A 16631-nucleotide genomic window follows, 5' to 3' on the forward strand; every position below is an offset into this window, starting at 1 on the left:
TGGCCCGGACCGGGCCCAGGACGGCGCGTCCGGCCTCGCCCGCGGCTCGTCGCCCTGACAAGTTTGAACAATGATCACAGTCAACCCCGATGGGAAGATAATGGTCAGAAGATGCCTGGTCACCCTGAGACCCTTTCGGTAAAGTTCTCGCTTGGTTGGAGCGCGGAGGTCTTTTGCCCCGAGGGGCACGGGGTGCAGGTGGGCGAGGTCGGTCCCTGCCAGGGTGCAGGTCCCGGCGGCAGCGGGTGGTTCGCGCTTCAACCCTGGGTGCTGGCCCGTGGATCTGGGGAAACGCATGGAGCTGGGGTTCGGCGTGCTGTTCGGGAGAGGCGTGTAATTTGGGGACCTGTCCCAAGTTGGTCTAGGTCAGATGGGACTCGGAGTGCGGAGGTGGAAGTGGTGGCCGAAAACACCCAGGTGGGGTCGCCCCCGCCAGCGCGCCTCTTCCCTGACCCCCGGGGTCCTTTCCACCTGGTGGACAGTCCTATCTGGGCGACAAAGTTAGAGCGCCTTGGCCGGGCGGCGCCCGCTCCTGTCCCTCCTGTCGCCCCGGGTCGGCCCGCCTACCCTTTCTGTTTATTCCCCTTGTCCCATCGTCGCCGGCACTCCCCTCCTCCTGGCGGGGCGCCGGCCTGTCTCCGACGGGAGGGTCCCCGAGATTGGGGCGAGGACCCTCTCCGACCGCAGGCTTGGGAGAGGCGGGCGTAGGGGCGGCGCAGCGGGGCCGAGTCTGCAGAGGGAGCGTGGGGGGCGAACGGAGGCGAAGACGACCCCCCCACACACCTCGACCGGCCCAGGCCACGCGGGGTCACCCCAGGTGTACCCAGAGCCCGGCGGTGCCCTCTTCTCCCCGGCGCCCTGGGAACTGGGCCCGCATCCCAGGCTGGGGAGGGGGCCCTGCGCTATGGGTGCCCCGCGCGACCGGAGTGTCACTCTGCTCAGTAGCTGGGCCTCGGAAGGTGCCGAGGGAGTGGAGGGCGCCGGGATGGAGATGGACTCGGGACATGGCCACAGGTGGGGCTCGGGCGCAGGACGGAGCCCGCGAGGGCGGGAGCTGGCAGAGGAGGCTCCCGAGGCTCGGGCTACGGAAGGGTCCGGGCTTGAGCCCCTCCCCTCCAGGCCTCCGGCTGGAGCCCCCGGCCCCTGTGACGTCCCCTCTGGTTTCCCTCCCGGCTCCAAATTGGGGGCAGGGGGAGACCTTAGCTCACCTGGCTCCCGCCCCCCAGCACGCCAGGCTGAGGAGGCAGCCTTCGGGGACGCCGGGTGTCAGGTCACTCACCGCTGTCCGGAGGATGCAGGAGGACTGCAGGGCCTCGGGCGGGTGATCGGGAGATGTCAGGAGCCCCCGAACTGAGGTGCCCGTGGAAAGCAGGGCGGCCTTGCTCCTCCAGGAAAATTCTCGAATCCCTGGCCTGACCGGGACCGCTGAGAGGGTTCTCGCCCCTTCTCTCCCCAACCCGCGTGGGCTCCACCCTCCCGGCCCAGGGAAGGCCGGTTAAGGCTGGATGTTTCCTGCCGCGATTGGAGGCGGCCACCAGACCTCAGCACCACGGACAGCGCCCGCGCCCTGGTCCAGCCCCCTGGTATTGTGGGGCCCTTATCTGAAGGCAGGATCTGGGGTGGCTGCATAGGTCCTCCCCACACCAAAGTTGTGTAACTTCTCTTCAGGGTCTCCCTAGGCTGCCTGGAGACCCACAGCCATCAGTGGAGTCTTCATGTTCCCTCCAGATGGGGAGTGGGGCAGCCCTTCAATCACATCACCCCAATTTGCTAATCCTCAAGGGCAGGCTGGGGACCCTGTTCCTTCTGGTTTTCCCAGAGCTTCTGGCAGGGCCTTTATTCTGTAGGTGCTCCTGGGATGTTACTTGAATGGATATATAGATGCATGAAACCATTTTATCTTGAATCTGATACAATTGTCCTTCTGCTGCTTTGGGGGACACTGGACCTCAGGATTGGGACGTGGCAGAGAGAGATGCAGATGAGGTGTTGGGGGCTTCAGGTTCTGGGCTAAAGGTGTAGATACCTTTCTCTTAGCTCATCTTTGGACACTGGCAGTCAGCCCAGGTCCCCAGCTCTCAACACAACTCCATGGCTGGGGAAGAGGCTGGAGGAAAGAGAGACAAGAGGCTTGAGCTGGGCAGTCTGTCCTTGTCCTCAGGCTGGGAGGACAAGTAGCTGATTTCCCCTGGGATCTCTCCGGGTATGACTACCCCTCCTCAATGCTGTGCTGTGGCTATTGTCCTGAGACCAGCCTGACTTCCTCTGGGGTGGTTCCAGGGTCTGAGCCCTGCCCCCAGGCTTAGTGGAATTCAGTCAGTGTCCCTCTGAGGTAAGGCAGAAGTGTCCCTGTGTCATATGGCCTGCTGAATGACGTCTCCTGTCCTCCCTGTCACGGGTGTAGTCTGCAAGAGAGTTATGTCCTGGGAGAAGCCCCCAGGGCCCACTCTGCTTCCGGGTTCTGCCCCTCTTTGACTTAATCCCCAGCAGCTCTTTATCAGCACCACGCTCTAACCAGATGAGCTAACTGGCCACTGGCTCCCAACAGTCCTTTAAATATGGGCTGGGAATTTTGTTGCACTTTTTATTTTCTTCTGCAATTATGTGTTTTCTTTAATGGACCAAATTTTAATTAAATACTGTTCTGCCAGTTTCAAATAATGAAGATTAACATGCATAAAGCAAGTCTTGCATAAAGATACAAACAAGCATGGGGTTTGGGAATGGGGAGTGGAGGGCTGGAGGTCTCTGGCATGACTTTTGGGACTCTCCCTGGTGAGCCTGGCTCTGTGCCAGATGAGGTTCCTCACCCTGACCAGGGATGAGGACGCCCTCCCTGTTCAGCTCTGCCAGTTCATGAAGCCTTCAGATAAATTCAAGGCCCCAGAATAGCTGCCACCTCTGGATGCCCCCAAGGCAGTGCTGACAAGTTCAGTTCTCCTATTTGGGGCCCAGGATCTAAACTGAAGCAGCAGGAGCCTGGGGCCCAACTTGAGGGTGGGTTCTGTGTCCTGTTTCCTGCTGTCCCCCTGGGGTTACCCCAGTACCTGGTGAGTAGTCAATAACTATGTGTTGAAGGAATGAACAGAAATCCTGTTCTGGCCTCCCCTCCCACACAGCGTGAAGCACACACACCTGTGTGACACCCCTTGCACAGGCGTGGGCATGCCCAGACCATCCACCAGACCACATGTGGTTGCCTGGTGAAGATGTGCATTGGGGCACGGAAAGGGGCCATGTGGCCCTGCTCTTGGGTCTTACCATCTAGTAGTGATGGGAGGCACACCCCACCCCCGGGAACATGTGTGAGGAGTTGTTCAAGTGAGCTCATGTCTGATTGCTTCAGCAAGGCCTGTGTACCCAAGTGCTGAGGGTGGCCCAGGTGATTTATGGCATTGTGTTGGGGCTTGTCTGGACCACTTACTTGCCCTCTGGCTGGCATCCGGTCCTACTGTTCCCATCAGTGGTTCTCAAACTTTAGCATGTCTGAGAACCATCTGGAGAGCTAGTTAACACAGATCAGTAGCCACACCCCTGAGTGTCTGATTCAGTCGGTCTGGGGCTGGAGACCCAGAATTTACATTTTTTTTTTTTTTAAAGATGACCGGTAAGGGGATCTTAACCCTTGGCTTGGTGTTGTCAGCACCATGCTCAGCCAGTGAGCGAACCGGCCATCCCTATATGGGATCCGAACCCATGGCCTTGGTGTTATCAGCACCGCACTCTCCCGAGTGAGCCACGGGCCCGCCCCCAGAATTTGCATTTCTAGCAATTCTCAGGTGGCGCCAGAGTTGCCGGTCTGGGGCCACACTTTGAGGACTATTACTCTTAATGAATCAGGCTCTCTATTGAGACTTACCCCTAAATGTGCATCATTCTCCCGCGTGGTTTTCATGTCGCTCGTGGCCAGTGTTTGTAGGTGCGCTCTCTTTATCTATGGTGGGGGAGCTCGGCCCCCCATTCTTCCATCCATCCACTCATTCATTCCTTCTTAAAGCATTTATGCAGCTCTTACTAGGTGGGGTGCTGGGAGTCTTGTGGCACTGGCCTGCCCTCCTGACCCTCCTGTTCCTCTCCACAGGCTCTTTGTCCTGGGCATCGGCTTCTTCACTCTCTGCTTCCTGATGACATCTCTGGGAGGTCAGTTCTCGGCCCGGCGCCTGGGGGACTCGCCCTTCACCATCCGCACAGAAGGTACCTTGGGGGGCCAGGGGGGTTGGAAACGAGTGTGGGTGTTTGTGTGTCGACTGGAAGGTGCCTTTGAGCCTAGCACCGTAAGGGGGTTTGGGGCATGCTTTGGCTCTAGTCCTGGCTGTGGTCATCAGGCTTCCTCTGGCCTGGATTCTTAGGCCAGGGAAAGGCCTTTGAGCCAGGGTCTCCCTGTCTGTGTTGCTTCTTTGGTTGGGGTGTTGGGGGCAGGAGGGCCGCTGTATAGGACACCTGTCTCTTTGAGACACACATATCCTGTGCCTTTGGCCCAGGCTGTGGCCACATGGGGGACAGACCTGGCTGTGAGCTCATGTGTCTTATCTCTGAGCTCTCAGGACACAGATCTCTCCCAGTCCTTCATTGCTCCTTCCCATGCGGTACTTGCAAGGCATTGGAATTGGAGATCCAGAACATGGGCTTTGGGGACCGGATGGGCATCTTGGCTCATCACCTACCAGCTATATGCGGTTGGCCAAGTCGCTTGACTCACCTTCAGACAAGGACAGTAACGGTCTTCTTCAGAGGTTGGATTGAGTCACCTCACATGTGATTCAGTGCGGTCAGTGCCACATGGCATGAACTCGGAGTCCTCCTCCCGAAGCTGGGTCCTGCCCACTTCTTACCCTAGTCAAAGAGGGGTGGAGAACAGCACAGAGTCCTGCCCAGTCACAGGGTTCTTTTGATCAATGGTGGGAAGGAGGAACATGGGGTAGTGGGGAAACTGAGGCAAATGGGGTTTCTGGGACTGTTCTGGGGGCTGGCTCTGAGATTTCACCTGCCCCCCTGGGGAAGTCTCTTTTTGAAGTCCACCTTGTTGAACTTGCAGGGCTCAGCTTTCTGGCTCCCCTGTTCCCAGTGATGAATGTCATGGACATCCCAAGTAGAATAGGTTGTCCTCTAGGGAGGGTGCCCTGAGGGACACTTATTATGCCATCTGGTGTCTCATCATTAGACTCATTCCTTTGGGTTAACATGTACTTCTTTAAAATTGCAAAACCTCCTGGAAGGAATCTCACGCTTCTTGCTCATTCAGGCCTGAGTGTAAGTTAATTTCTCCCATCTCTGGCTGGCAGAGATTCCTCCATCTCTTTGAGCCCCCGATTTCTCCTCTGGTAAATGGGGATAATAATCCTTCTTCCCAGGGTTGTCGTGAGGGTGTAAGATAAACACGTATGAAAGGTCCTGAGCGGCATCTGGCAAATGCGGGAGCTCCATAAATGTTTAATGAGCGTGCTGAGTCTGAAATGGGGGCACTGCAGGAAAGGATGTTTAGGAAAGAGGCCCAGGGAGGTGCTGGAATTTCTACAAAGGAGATGCTTGAGGATGGGGGTTGAAAGAGGGGGTGGGGGCCGTTGTGAAGGTGCTGGGAGGGTGGCTTGGGGGAGGGGCATGGGGCTGCTGGCACATGCGGAGAAGGGGTGTGCAGAGACGCTCAGGCTACCTGGGTGCGCCCACTGGAAAGGGGGAATGCCTGTCTGGGTGGGCTGCTACAAAGGGCTTGAGGAAGCTGGACCTCCAGGAAGGTCAGGGGTCTTCTAGTTCTTCTGCCCATCTCCCTGAGGAGGTTGAGGGGTCAAGGAAATTCTCCATCCCACGGTCCCTGCCCCATCCTGGCAGGGCTGGGCCCAGAGACCCAGAGCACAAGCGGTTTGTGGAGCCCAGCCTGAGTTCTGCACTATGTAGTTTTGTCTGGGAGGGTGGGGTAAGTTTTGTCTGTGACCTAGAGGTGGGCAGAACCATAGAGGGGCAAGGACTTGCCCGACGTCCTGCAATTAGACTAGAGGCGTGTGTGTGCATGTGCTTAAACTTTCTGTTGAGGTATAATATACACAAAGTGAACAGTCCATGCAGCCAGCAAGCTGGATCAAGAAATGACACATGATCAGCCCCCAGAGTGTCCTCCTGCCACCCCTAGTCACTCCTCCCTGAAGGATATTCACGACCCTGACTTCTAATAGTGTGGAAGAGTTTTGCCTGTTTTTTTGACTTTATGAGAATGGAATCATGCAGTGGGTGTCCTTTTGGGTGTGGCCTCTTTCTCTGATGGTACATTTGTGAGATTCACCCATCCTGTTGTGTGGGGCTGTAGTTGTTTGTCTTCACTGGTGGGTGGCCTTCCCTTGTGTGGCCACCTCCGTATGTCTATCCACCCCACCCTGGGTGGGCATTCGGTTGTTTCTGGTTTGGGGATTTGGGGAATAGTGCTGCTGTGGACATTCTAGTGCATGTCTTCTGGTGAACACATGTCAGCATTTCTGTTGAGTCTACTTAGGAGTGGAGCTGCTGGGTCTCCTATGTGTTGTAACATTAGTTCTCTGACCAAGTTTATCCAGGTCAAAGTCTTTTCACATTTCCTAGGCCCCTGGGCTGACAGCTGAGTGCCTGGAATATGGAACTAATGTCTGGGAGAAGGACGTACGCAAGGAGAGAGGCTTCTGAGAAACCAGGAGGACCCCGATTCGGTCTATATCCCAATTCTCGTTGTCTTCTAAGATTTTTCCAGGCACTTGGGTCAAGCCAATTTGCTCGGAGAGACCCAAGGCAGGAACTCGGGCCTGGAAAGCAGTTTGCACAGTGGGTTTGAAATCCTGATCCTGTAAGAGAAGCCTCCTCAGACTTCATCCCCACACCGTGCCTGGGGAGGACTTGAGGCTGGAAGCGGGTGGGTGGCAGGTTGCTTGGCTGAATCAGGCCTGGGAGGGATCCTGGGAGTCCTGGAATTGGGTTGGTGGATAATGTGCATTCTGTGGGTTCTAAGCAGCCCCCAAGCAGACAGGAGAAGGAAGCCTATGAAGATCCTGCCATTTAGGAAAAAAAATCCTTGCATTGGTCAAAACAGTCTGAGCACAAATGGAAAAACAATCTCTCTTGCTTGTCAGACCAGCGAGGGAAGTGTCCAGGAGACTGTGGCTGGGGGCGGGGGTGAGAGAGAGAGCCCAGCATGGCCTCTGGTCGACTGTGGTCTCCCTGCAGAGGCTTTGAGTCCTCTGTGCTGGCTTACACTTCCTGATGAAGTCCGCAGGCGCGGGGTGAGAGCTGTGACAGACGTCTCATTCTGTCTTCTGCACGCTCCTCTTAAAGATTCGAGAGAGCAGGAGGCTGAGCAGCGAATCGTAACTCAGAGGAGGTCTAACTTCATTCCCTCCTGCTGCAGCTGGGCCTGGCCTGGGCGGGGAGGAGGGACTTGCTCCCCTCCTGATGAAGAGGCATCTGAGGCCTCCTTCCCCGTGTGCTTCACTGGAGCTTGTGGGCTGTTCCCTGCCCGCTGTCTTGTCTCCAAGAAGTAGCGATTGGGGGCCGTCTCTAAGGGGAGGCCTGCAGGCTGGACGCGCCCTCACGTGTATTCCGGCCTGCTGGGAATTGAACCTGGGGAATGCTTCCTGGCTCTGTGGGTGGCTCTGGCCCTGAACTCTGTGCTAAGGGACTCTGGGGCTCTTTTCTCACAGGCTGGTGGTGGATTGGAGGGGGCCAGGGCCCAATGTGCTGAGGAAGAGCCTCCTCTGCCCCCCAGGGCTTGCCCTGGTCTCCTCAGCTGCCCAGAGCCCAGAGCTGCAACGTCCTCAGCTGGTTTCTGCGGTGGCCGAGTACAGAGGGACGAATGTGCTCATTTCTCCAGCTGTGCAAACACCGAGTCACAGCTCCCTTCCCAAGTGCCAGGGAGGGCTCTGTTATCTGGTGAGGTGGGGGCTTATTCAATTTCCAGGAACCAGCAGTAAAGGATGGGGGTGGGGACAAGAAAGCAGGGACAGGGGAGGACAGGAGAGACAGGGAGAAATGGAGAGAGCGTCTGAGGAGGGGTCGGGGCCTCGGTGGGTAATGAAAACACCCCTGTCTGTAAACATGAGGAGGATCCATTTGTATCTCTCAGTCCCGGCTTTCTTTATTTATATGGAAATAGGGAGGGAACGTGTTAGTTCTGAGATGTATCACTGGGGTCTCCCATTAAATATGGTTCAATTTAGTCAGTGCCAAGCGTGGTGGAGTGACTCAGAGGAGTGATGTCAGCTCGTTCTACTGATGGTCTCGGGGCTGGTGGTGGCATTGAGGGGCTGCATCGCTATGGGAGCACTGGCCTGTGTCCCTCCTGGGTGCCCTGCCTTGTCTTTGGATGTCTCCTGGGCAGAAAATGTGCCTAGTGTCCCAGGAACTCCTTGGGAAAGGTAGGGGCTGTCTCCCCAATCACAGGGGCTTCCTGTGTCCCTTGCCATCTGCAGAAAATGGGAGCAGCTCTGAGCCCCAGGTGCTGGAGGGGTCTTGGTCCAGTCTGATGGCGGGGGCCCTCCTAGTCATGTCAATAGTGAAACACAGGCATTGGCTATCCACGCGTCCGCAAGTCTTCCGATCTTTTGGGGTCATTCCTGTTGACATTTTTTTTTCCTTTTTGTCTTTTTTCGTGTCCGGCAACGGATTGCAACCCTCAGTGTTGCGCCCGCACCTCGCTCAGCCAGTGAGCGGGAACTGGTCTGTATGTGGGATCCGAACCCTCGGCGGGAGGTGCCACCGTGCTCCCAAGTGGTGCACTGTAGCAGTGCGCCACCAGGCCGGCCCCTGTTGACATTTTTAAAGAATTGGCTTAATGCCTCTTATGAAGGGCGATCCAGAGCCCCCGAGTATCTCCAGAAATTCTCGGGGGTCGGGCTTATGTTTCTCTGGCCCCCCCTCTCTCTGATTTCTTGCTTCTGCTGAATAACCCATGTTCCCTCCTGCCTCCTTTGTCTCCCCCACACTGACCTAGTGGGAAGTGCACCCTGTTAACACCAGGTCATGGGTGTAGCCACCTGGACAGAGGTGCGGGTCATGGGGTGGGGGCTTCAGACCACTGCCCTGCATAGCAAACAGATTCTAACTCCTTCTTGCATCCCTGCCTTTAAAAGCCCCTTAGGTGGGTCATCCCTGCAGTGGGAGGTTCCCTGTTCTGCTATCTCCTCTGCCCTGTCCCTGCCACCCTGTGCCTGTGCCTCCCTCTCTCTCCTTGTCTCCCAGACAGTACCAGGAAACACCACAGACTTCCTACTTCAATATGCAAAGTCATTAGGCTTTCTCCTTGTCTGCTTTGGGCCCACCCAGGGGTTTAGCAAAACAAAACAGAACTCTCTCCCCAAGAGGATTCTGCTGCCAGCTCGTGTAGGAATGATTCTTTCCATTAGGGGAAGATGCAGAAATAGGAGTCTGGCAATAGAACCTCAGAGCTCAATGAGTCTGGCCTCCTCATGTTACACGAGGGGAAACTGAGGCCAAGAAAGGAAAGTGGCCTGCCCACCCACCTGGTCGGTGGCAGAACAGGTCTGGGGTCATGGCTTTCTGACTCCCAGCCTCTGCTCATCTTTGTTGGCACTTGGGGCCCTGCAGCTTTAGACCAGACCCCATCAGCTATTGTGCAACTTGAAAAATGGGGCTGGGAGCATGGGTGGAGGGGACTGTGAGGGTGAGGTCCTGGGAGGGGCAAAGGAAGTTTGGGATGGGCTGGGAGAGAGGGGCCAGCAGAGCGGCAGGCAGAAAGCCAGGTCCGAGGCATTCCAGGGAACACAGTGTCACCCAAAAGCTGTGATGGGGGCTCAGCATCACTACAGGAGCCAGCTGTTGACCAGGTTCTGTGGTCAGTCAGGCCTGAGTGCTCTGGCCAGGGTGTGGCTGGAGGGGACTGTGTTAATGGGCCCCGATTCTAGGGTGTCCCAGCCATGGACTTGCTTCTTTTTTGACCCCACTTCTTTGGGAAAGGGGCCGCCCTAGCCTGAGCTGTGAGTGACGGCCCACGAGGGCTGCCCAGTGAGGGCAGGCAGGCTGTGTACTGCACAACTCCATGATGCCATCAGGCAGCCACAGTGTGCGTGATGCCCCGGGAGTTGTGCACAGCAGCGGCCAGGTCAGGTCATCCGATGTCCTCCTATTTTTCTAGTGGAAATGATGAGAACCTGTCTCTTCTTTTCGTCTGTGCTCCCAACACTGGCTGAAAGCTAGGTCTTGAGTTTGGATGACGGGCTTGGGTGGGAGCCTCAGAGATGAGGGTGGTTTGAGAGTAAACGGTTACCCCAACTCTGCAAAGTTGAAAGAGAGAGGGAGCTGTTTAGTCTTGTTTGATTGACTGGTCAGCTGACCGGAGTGTTGAGTAAGAGGGGAGGGGCAGAGCAGCAGGAGAGACCTTGCTTCATTTAATGCTACTGTGAAATTTTCCAGTCCCAGCTGATTTTCAAAAAACCCTCTCCATTTTCTGAGAGGGAAGAGCTGGAGGCCACTCGCTGTTGGGCTGTTGGGGTGGGGAGAGAATAGAGATAGCGTTTCTTTCTTTCCTTCCTCTCTGTACCATTTTCTCCAACATCCGACCCCACCCTGCTTGGCTTCTTGGGCAGCTCCTCCTCTCTCCCCTCCTGCTCCTGTCTCCTGGTCCCTTCCCCCCTCCCCATTCATGCCTGCTCTTTGGAGACAGGGACCCTGTCTCTTTAAAGAACCTGCGGCTCCTCCTGGCTGGCATTTCCAGGGCATGTGAGTGATCCCTCCAGCTCCTGGTGACCTCCCTTCTGACCCCAGGCAGGCTCAGCTGGCAGGGGAGCCCAGCCAGGAGGTGACTTACGTCAGTGTGGGAAGGCTGCAGCAGTGGCCGGACTGGGCCCAGAGTCAGGGGAGAGGGGACAAGCAAAGCAGAAATGTCACGAGTGGCTGTGGTGACAAGGAGGGCTTTTCTGGGCTCCCCTGCCTCAGCTCAGTCCCCCACGTGGAGCAGAGGAGCCCAGCCCCCTCTGCCTCTCTCTTCTCCCTCCTCTGCCTCTTGTTCTCATGGACTGCCACGTGCTCTCCTGCCACCTTCCTGGTGACGTGACATTGGGCCACAGATGGTGCCTGATATTATTGCCTTGAGTTGGGGACACTGAGGCCAAGAGCAGTCTGATGACTCCCACACAGTCACACAGGGGATTTGTGGCCGAGGCAGGCGAGAGCCCATGTGTCCAATCTTGGCCGTGTCTGTTCCTCTGAGCCTGCCGGGGTGTTCAGCTCTTTCTTTCCTGGGAAGCAGATGCCGTTGGTGCTTACGTGACATGGGCCACACCTCCAGCTGCAGCCCCCGTGTTACTTCGCCTGGGAGCTCCCTTTAGCCACCCTGTGGCAGGTGGAAAGTGCCAGTGCATGACCATCCTGGGAGCAGCCCTTACCTGGGGACCCGTGGAGGGAGAGGACTATAAATGCCCCAGCTCCCTCACTCCGGGGTGGGGTAACTCTGGGGTTTCCCCTAAACTACCCACCCTCAAATCCTTGTCTCAGGGCCTGCTTCTGGGGGGCCCAGCCCACAGCATCCCCTGCCCCACCCCTGTCCCAACAGCCTGGCAGCGTGGGGGGGCTTATGTTTCCAGTGACTCTGCTCTGGTTGCTTCTGAGTGATTTAGAGCCTGACCCTGGGGGTTTGGAGGGAGCTGAGCTGGGGATTTTAGTGCCTGAAGCCCAGCACCTTCTGGACTGCTGGGAGGGGCTGTTGAAAGCCTTCAGAAGATTTAATTAAAAAGGAGGCAAAGACCGGCTCTCTTACACGGGCACATGCTCTCTTATGCGCTAATGACTGGGAGTGACTAGAAGGGGGATCATGGAGGGTCACGGGCTGCTTCATGGGGTCCTGGTTCAAGCGCCTCGACTTCATCTCATTGTATTCTTCATGAGGTCCTCCCTGCCCGGGCTGAGAGTGGAGGGAGGGGCAGCCGCCTCAGCCCTAGAGGGGCCTGCTCTTGTCATTTGATCTTTGGGAAACTGAAGACCAGCTTGAGATTCAGGACAAATTTGTTATGGTTTTCTACAGTGGGGTCCGGGCAGTGGGATGGGAAAGGCATGGGGTCAGGGCCAGAGGCTGGGCAGGAGAGTGGGGGCAGGGGCACAACAGAGCCTGGACCCCCAGGATATGGGATCCCAGCCTGCCCCTGCCTCAGAACCTCATGGGGAACAAGCAGAGTGCAGATGCCCAGGCCCAGGCCCTGGAGACTGAATTGGCAAATTGTGACTCAGGCCCAGGAATCTGAATTTTAACAATGGCCAGGAGATTCAGATTGTAGTGGATGACTGACCACACTTTCAGAAACCTGATCTAGAAGTTCTGCCTGCAGCTTGGTGTTGGGGGGCTTTGGAGCTCCTGTCCCGCTGCTGGGCCTCCCCTGACGTCTCACAGACCTGAGGATTGCCAGGGCCCAGCACACCTCAGAGATCACCTCTAGAGCTCCATTTTACAGTCAGCAAAACTGAGGCCCAGAGAGGTTACATAAAATATTATCCTAGCGTTGCACAGCAGGTGGGGAGCAGGGTCAGCCCAGTGCTCTCCACTCCCCATAATGCTGTTCTCTGCACCACAGGCGATGCAGAAAGGGGGCTCCTGCCCTCTGGGGTGATGGGTGGGGTGGGCTCACTCTCCTGACCCCTCCCCCACAGTGCCCAAGGACTGCCTGGGAATGTGGGAGTGGGGCTGGGCTCTGAGCTGCCCCAGCCCGGAGACCATGTGGCCTCAGGTGGCTCCAGGCTGCTCAGGCCGTGCCTGACTGTGCCCACCCTGTGCCCACAGTGATGGGTGGACCTGAGTCCCGTGGTGTCCTCCGCAAGATGAGCGACCTGCTGGAGCTGATGGTGAAGCGCATGGACACGCTGGCCAGACTGGAGAACAGCAGCGATCTGCACCGGGCCGCCGGCGACGTGCACTTTGCCGCAGACAGGTGAAGGGGACATGGCAGACGGGAGAGTGGTGGTACCCTTTGGCAACTGGGGGTGGGGACCTGACCTCAAGATGCCCTCTCGGAGCTCAGCCAGGGCACTGTCAGTCATCCCTTTTTTGTTAATCTGGAGAAAACTTTTAAGATTGCAGAAAACTACCCAAAGTGCATTTCTGCCACTCAGATTTAATAGCCATTAACATTTGTCACATTTGTGGCCTGTCTTCCTTTTTTCCTTTTTAAATAAAGTATCACAGATGAAAACCGAAAGGTCTGTTAACTACTTCTCCCTAGAGACAAGTGCCTTCCTGAATTTGGTGTAAGTTCTTCCAGTCCATTCTAAGTACTTTTTCACGTATGTTTATTATAAACGCATAGGGTGTGTTTTTAACAAATCTTACGTAAGTGGCATTGCACGGTGTATATTCCACAGCCTGGTTTTTTTCACTCAATGTGGAGATTTTGAGCTCTGTCCATGCTGAGGGGCCTGTGTGGATACTAATGGAATCTGGGCCATTTCTGGCAAGTAGAATTTCCTGGTTTATTTATGCCACACATTTCCCTACCTAGGCCAGGGTGTCCGAGAGCCCCAAGAGTTTGTCCCACATGCCTCAGCAGCATCTCCAGGAACCCAGGCGGTGTGAAATGCAAATCGTGTATCTTAGGCGTACAAGGAATCTCCTGTTCCTCAGACAGTAGGAGTGTGTGCAGTCGGGGCCCCCAGACCTGGGTGTGGGAGGCTGGGCCTTCACTGCACCCGCACTCTGGGGACACGAGCTCCTCTTTCCCTCTTTCACGTACTGGAGTACTTTATAAGACTGATTTACTAAGTGTGTTCTAACTGCTAAAAAATAAGTTTGAAACCCACACTTTTAGACAATTTGTGGATGAGTGTGTGTGTGATGTAAAAGTCAAGGCTCCGGGCATTTCTGAAGTATGAAGTTGGGCAAGATCAAAGAAAATGATGGTGTTGAGTCCTGGTCATTGTGGAGCCCTGCCCAGGGGTCAGGGACCCCTCCTGAGTGGGGCCTGAAACACTGTGTACCCACTTGGACTGGGGTGGGATTCTTTGCAACTTCGTCTGCCTGTGCTGGGCTCTGGCCATGGGACCAACCTTTAACTGGCCTTGCTGACTGAGAGAATGTCCGGGATGCCCCACTGGCCAGCCCAGGGTCAGTGTCTTCCTCATAACAGGTGACATTTACTGAAAGCACGCTAAGCACCTGGCATCATTCTTATGTATTACCTCCATGACCTCGTCACTCCCACAGTCACCTTATTGGGTACTTAAATCTCCAGAGAAGAGGAAACTGAGGCACAGAGAAGTGCAGAACCTTGCTCAAAGTTGTATAGCTGGGGGCCGGCCCGGTGGCGCACTGGAGAGTGCGCTGCTTGGGAGCGCAGTGGCGCTCCCGCTGAGGGTTCGGATCCCATGTGGAGACTGGTTCCACTCACTGGCTGAGCGTGGTGCGGGCGCAGCACCGAGGGTTGTGATCCCGTTGCCGGTCAGTAAAAAAAGACAAAAAAGGAAAAAAAAAAAAAAAGTTGCATAGCTGGAAGGGGCTGGGCCTGGCTTTGGGTCCAGGCTGGCTGGCTCCACAGCCCACGTTTCTAACCATTGTGCTCTTCTTGGCTGTTCATTAAAGATGTGGCTATCTGTGGTTTAGTGTTTATCCCTTTGTAAGACTTTTCTTATCAACTAATTCACAAATCAGAAAAAAAAATCATCAGTTGGACCTTATGTTCTGATTGTTTTGGTACAGAAGATGTAGGCGCTGCAATGACAGTCCTGCAAGCTGGGATTAGGTGTGATCCTGATGTGAAGTGTCTACCCCAGTGCTTGGCTCATGGTGGGAGCTCTTTCCCGCAGGAAGCAGGGCCTCCTTGATGGCTGCACAGCCATGTGCTGAGTCCCCAGAGAGATGTTATTTCACCCTCCAGAGACTTAGCATCTAACAGAATAAATGAAAGAGATCTGCTCATGAAATATACATTGGGGTTTACTAAGTGCCAGGCTACAGATCCTGGGGACATAGTGATGAGCATGACAAGGCCCTGTTCTCACCCCTGTGGGGCAGTAACCGAGGAAAAGAAATAAATGAGATCATTTCAGATAACGATACGTGCTCCAAAGGATTGGGGAGTGGGGAGCAGGAAAGGGGCTGTTCAGACAGGGTGGTCTGGGAAGGCCCTTCTGCATCTGGATATTTGAGCCTGATTCTGAAGGTTGGGAAGGAGCCAGCTACCTGAGGAGCTGGAGTGGAGAATTTGAGGTAGTAAGAGCAGGAAGTGCAAAGGCCCTGGGGTAGGGACACGCTGTGCATTGGAAGGAGAGAACCTGTGTGAGGCCAACAGGGTGGCTTATGGTGAGGGACGGGATCAACAGGGCCAGATCATGTACAGCCCTGTTGGCCATGGGACACTATTCTAAGAGCCGTGGGAAGCTGCTGAGGGCTTTCAGCCAGGTAGTGATAGGATCTGATTTATTTCCTTGAAAGATCACTCTGACTGCTGTGTGAAGACTGGATTAGCCTGGTGGCAGAGGCCAGTGGTAGAGATGGGGAGATGGAGGCAAAGGGGTCGGGGCTTCTCTGGAATTCCCTCTGGGGCATGGGACTCTTTTCCTCCTCATGTGCATGTGGTCGACCTTCTCCAGTGCCATTTGTGTCCCCTCAGATCCAGCCCCCGCCCTCCCTGCCCTTGTAGCTCCATCCTTCTCCCTCTGACCCAGCCCCTTGTCCCTCTCTCATCTTTTCTACTTTCCTGTCTACCCCCGTGGTACTGCTGACCCAGCCTCTGTCCGGGCTCTGTTCACCAGGGTGAGGACAGCAGCTGGGTCTCTGCTGAGGACCTTGCCACGGGCAGGAGAGCTGAGGGTCTGGCAGACATGGGTTCTGAGTCTGCCTTCTTGGCTGGGGGTGCTGCTGCCCATGGCTTCAATGTCTCTCCGATTTCTTCCGTCCTGGCCTGTCCCTCCCTTCCCTGCCCTGCCCTTCATCTTCTCCAGAGGAAGGAGGGAGCTTGGGGATGGGGGGAACGCACCACCTCCCTGCTCCATCGCAGGAAATAGCAGCAATCCATCATGACCAGCAGAGCCCATCAAACCCACAGGCAGAGCCATAAATTTCAGGGACAGCGTTGCTTCTGGTTTCAGGGAGAGAAGTGGTGGGTGTGTCCAGGGCAGGCAGGAAGCAGCGCCCTACACTCCCTGTGAACAAACACTCCAGCCCCCTCCCCACCCTTCACCAACCTGCAGCTAGACGGATGGGAGGGAGTCCTGCAGAGGCTCGTGCTGCTGTTTCCAGTAACTCTCAGTTATCTGCTCTTCCATTCCCCACTTTGAAATTGTGGTTTAAAAAGAAGAATATCCTCTGTCCTCCTTCTGCCCTTCTGGAAGCTTCTAAGCTGCCACCTTCCACTCGTGGCTAGTGTGTCCTTGGGGAAAGCAAATTTGCTTTTTTAGCCTAGGAAAACACAATTAGGGAGGCAGATTTGCTGCAAATGGCATCATTTTAAGTATCCTAAAGCCAAATAGTAATGATCTTTGAATTTTCCATAAGGCTCCTCTGCAGTAGCAAAAAACCACCGACATTTGAGGCTGTCTGTATTCAAGTCAGTCTGTATTTGTCACATGCGTACTGTGTGCAGAGTCTGGGCTGGAGATCTGAGAGCGGGTGGAGGGGACACAGAAGAGATGGAATTGGAGTTCTGCCCTCGATGAGTTTACTGTCCACTTGCGGGGACGGA

The 16631-nt window shown here is 55.6% G+C and overlaps 1 protein-coding gene across 1 annotated transcript in view; it reads left to right on the forward strand.

Annotated features, from left to right (window-relative positions):
- The first annotated feature begins 54 nt into the window (after positions 1-54).
- MGAT5B (mannosyl (alpha-1,6-)-glycoprotein beta-1,6-N-acetyl-glucosaminyltransferase, isozyme B) overlaps positions 55-16631 on the forward strand; it is a 76059-nt gene continuing 59482 nt past the window's right edge. The window contains exons 1-3 of the mRNA XM_008591096.1: positions 55-138; positions 4082-4194; positions 12740-12887. Coding sequence (XP_008589318.1) covers positions 71-138; positions 4082-4194; positions 12740-12887 — 329 coding nt within the window. The 5' untranslated portion in view covers positions 55-70. The remainder of the gene's footprint in view (positions 139-4081; positions 4195-12739; positions 12888-16631) is intronic.

This window comes from Galeopterus variegatus, unplaced genomic scaffold, assembly GCF_000696425.1.
Source record: "Galeopterus variegatus unplaced genomic scaffold, G_variegatus-3.0.2 Scaffold6627, whole genome shotgun sequence".
Taxonomy (NCBI): Eukaryota; Metazoa; Chordata; class Mammalia; order Dermoptera; family Cynocephalidae; genus Galeopterus; species Galeopterus variegatus.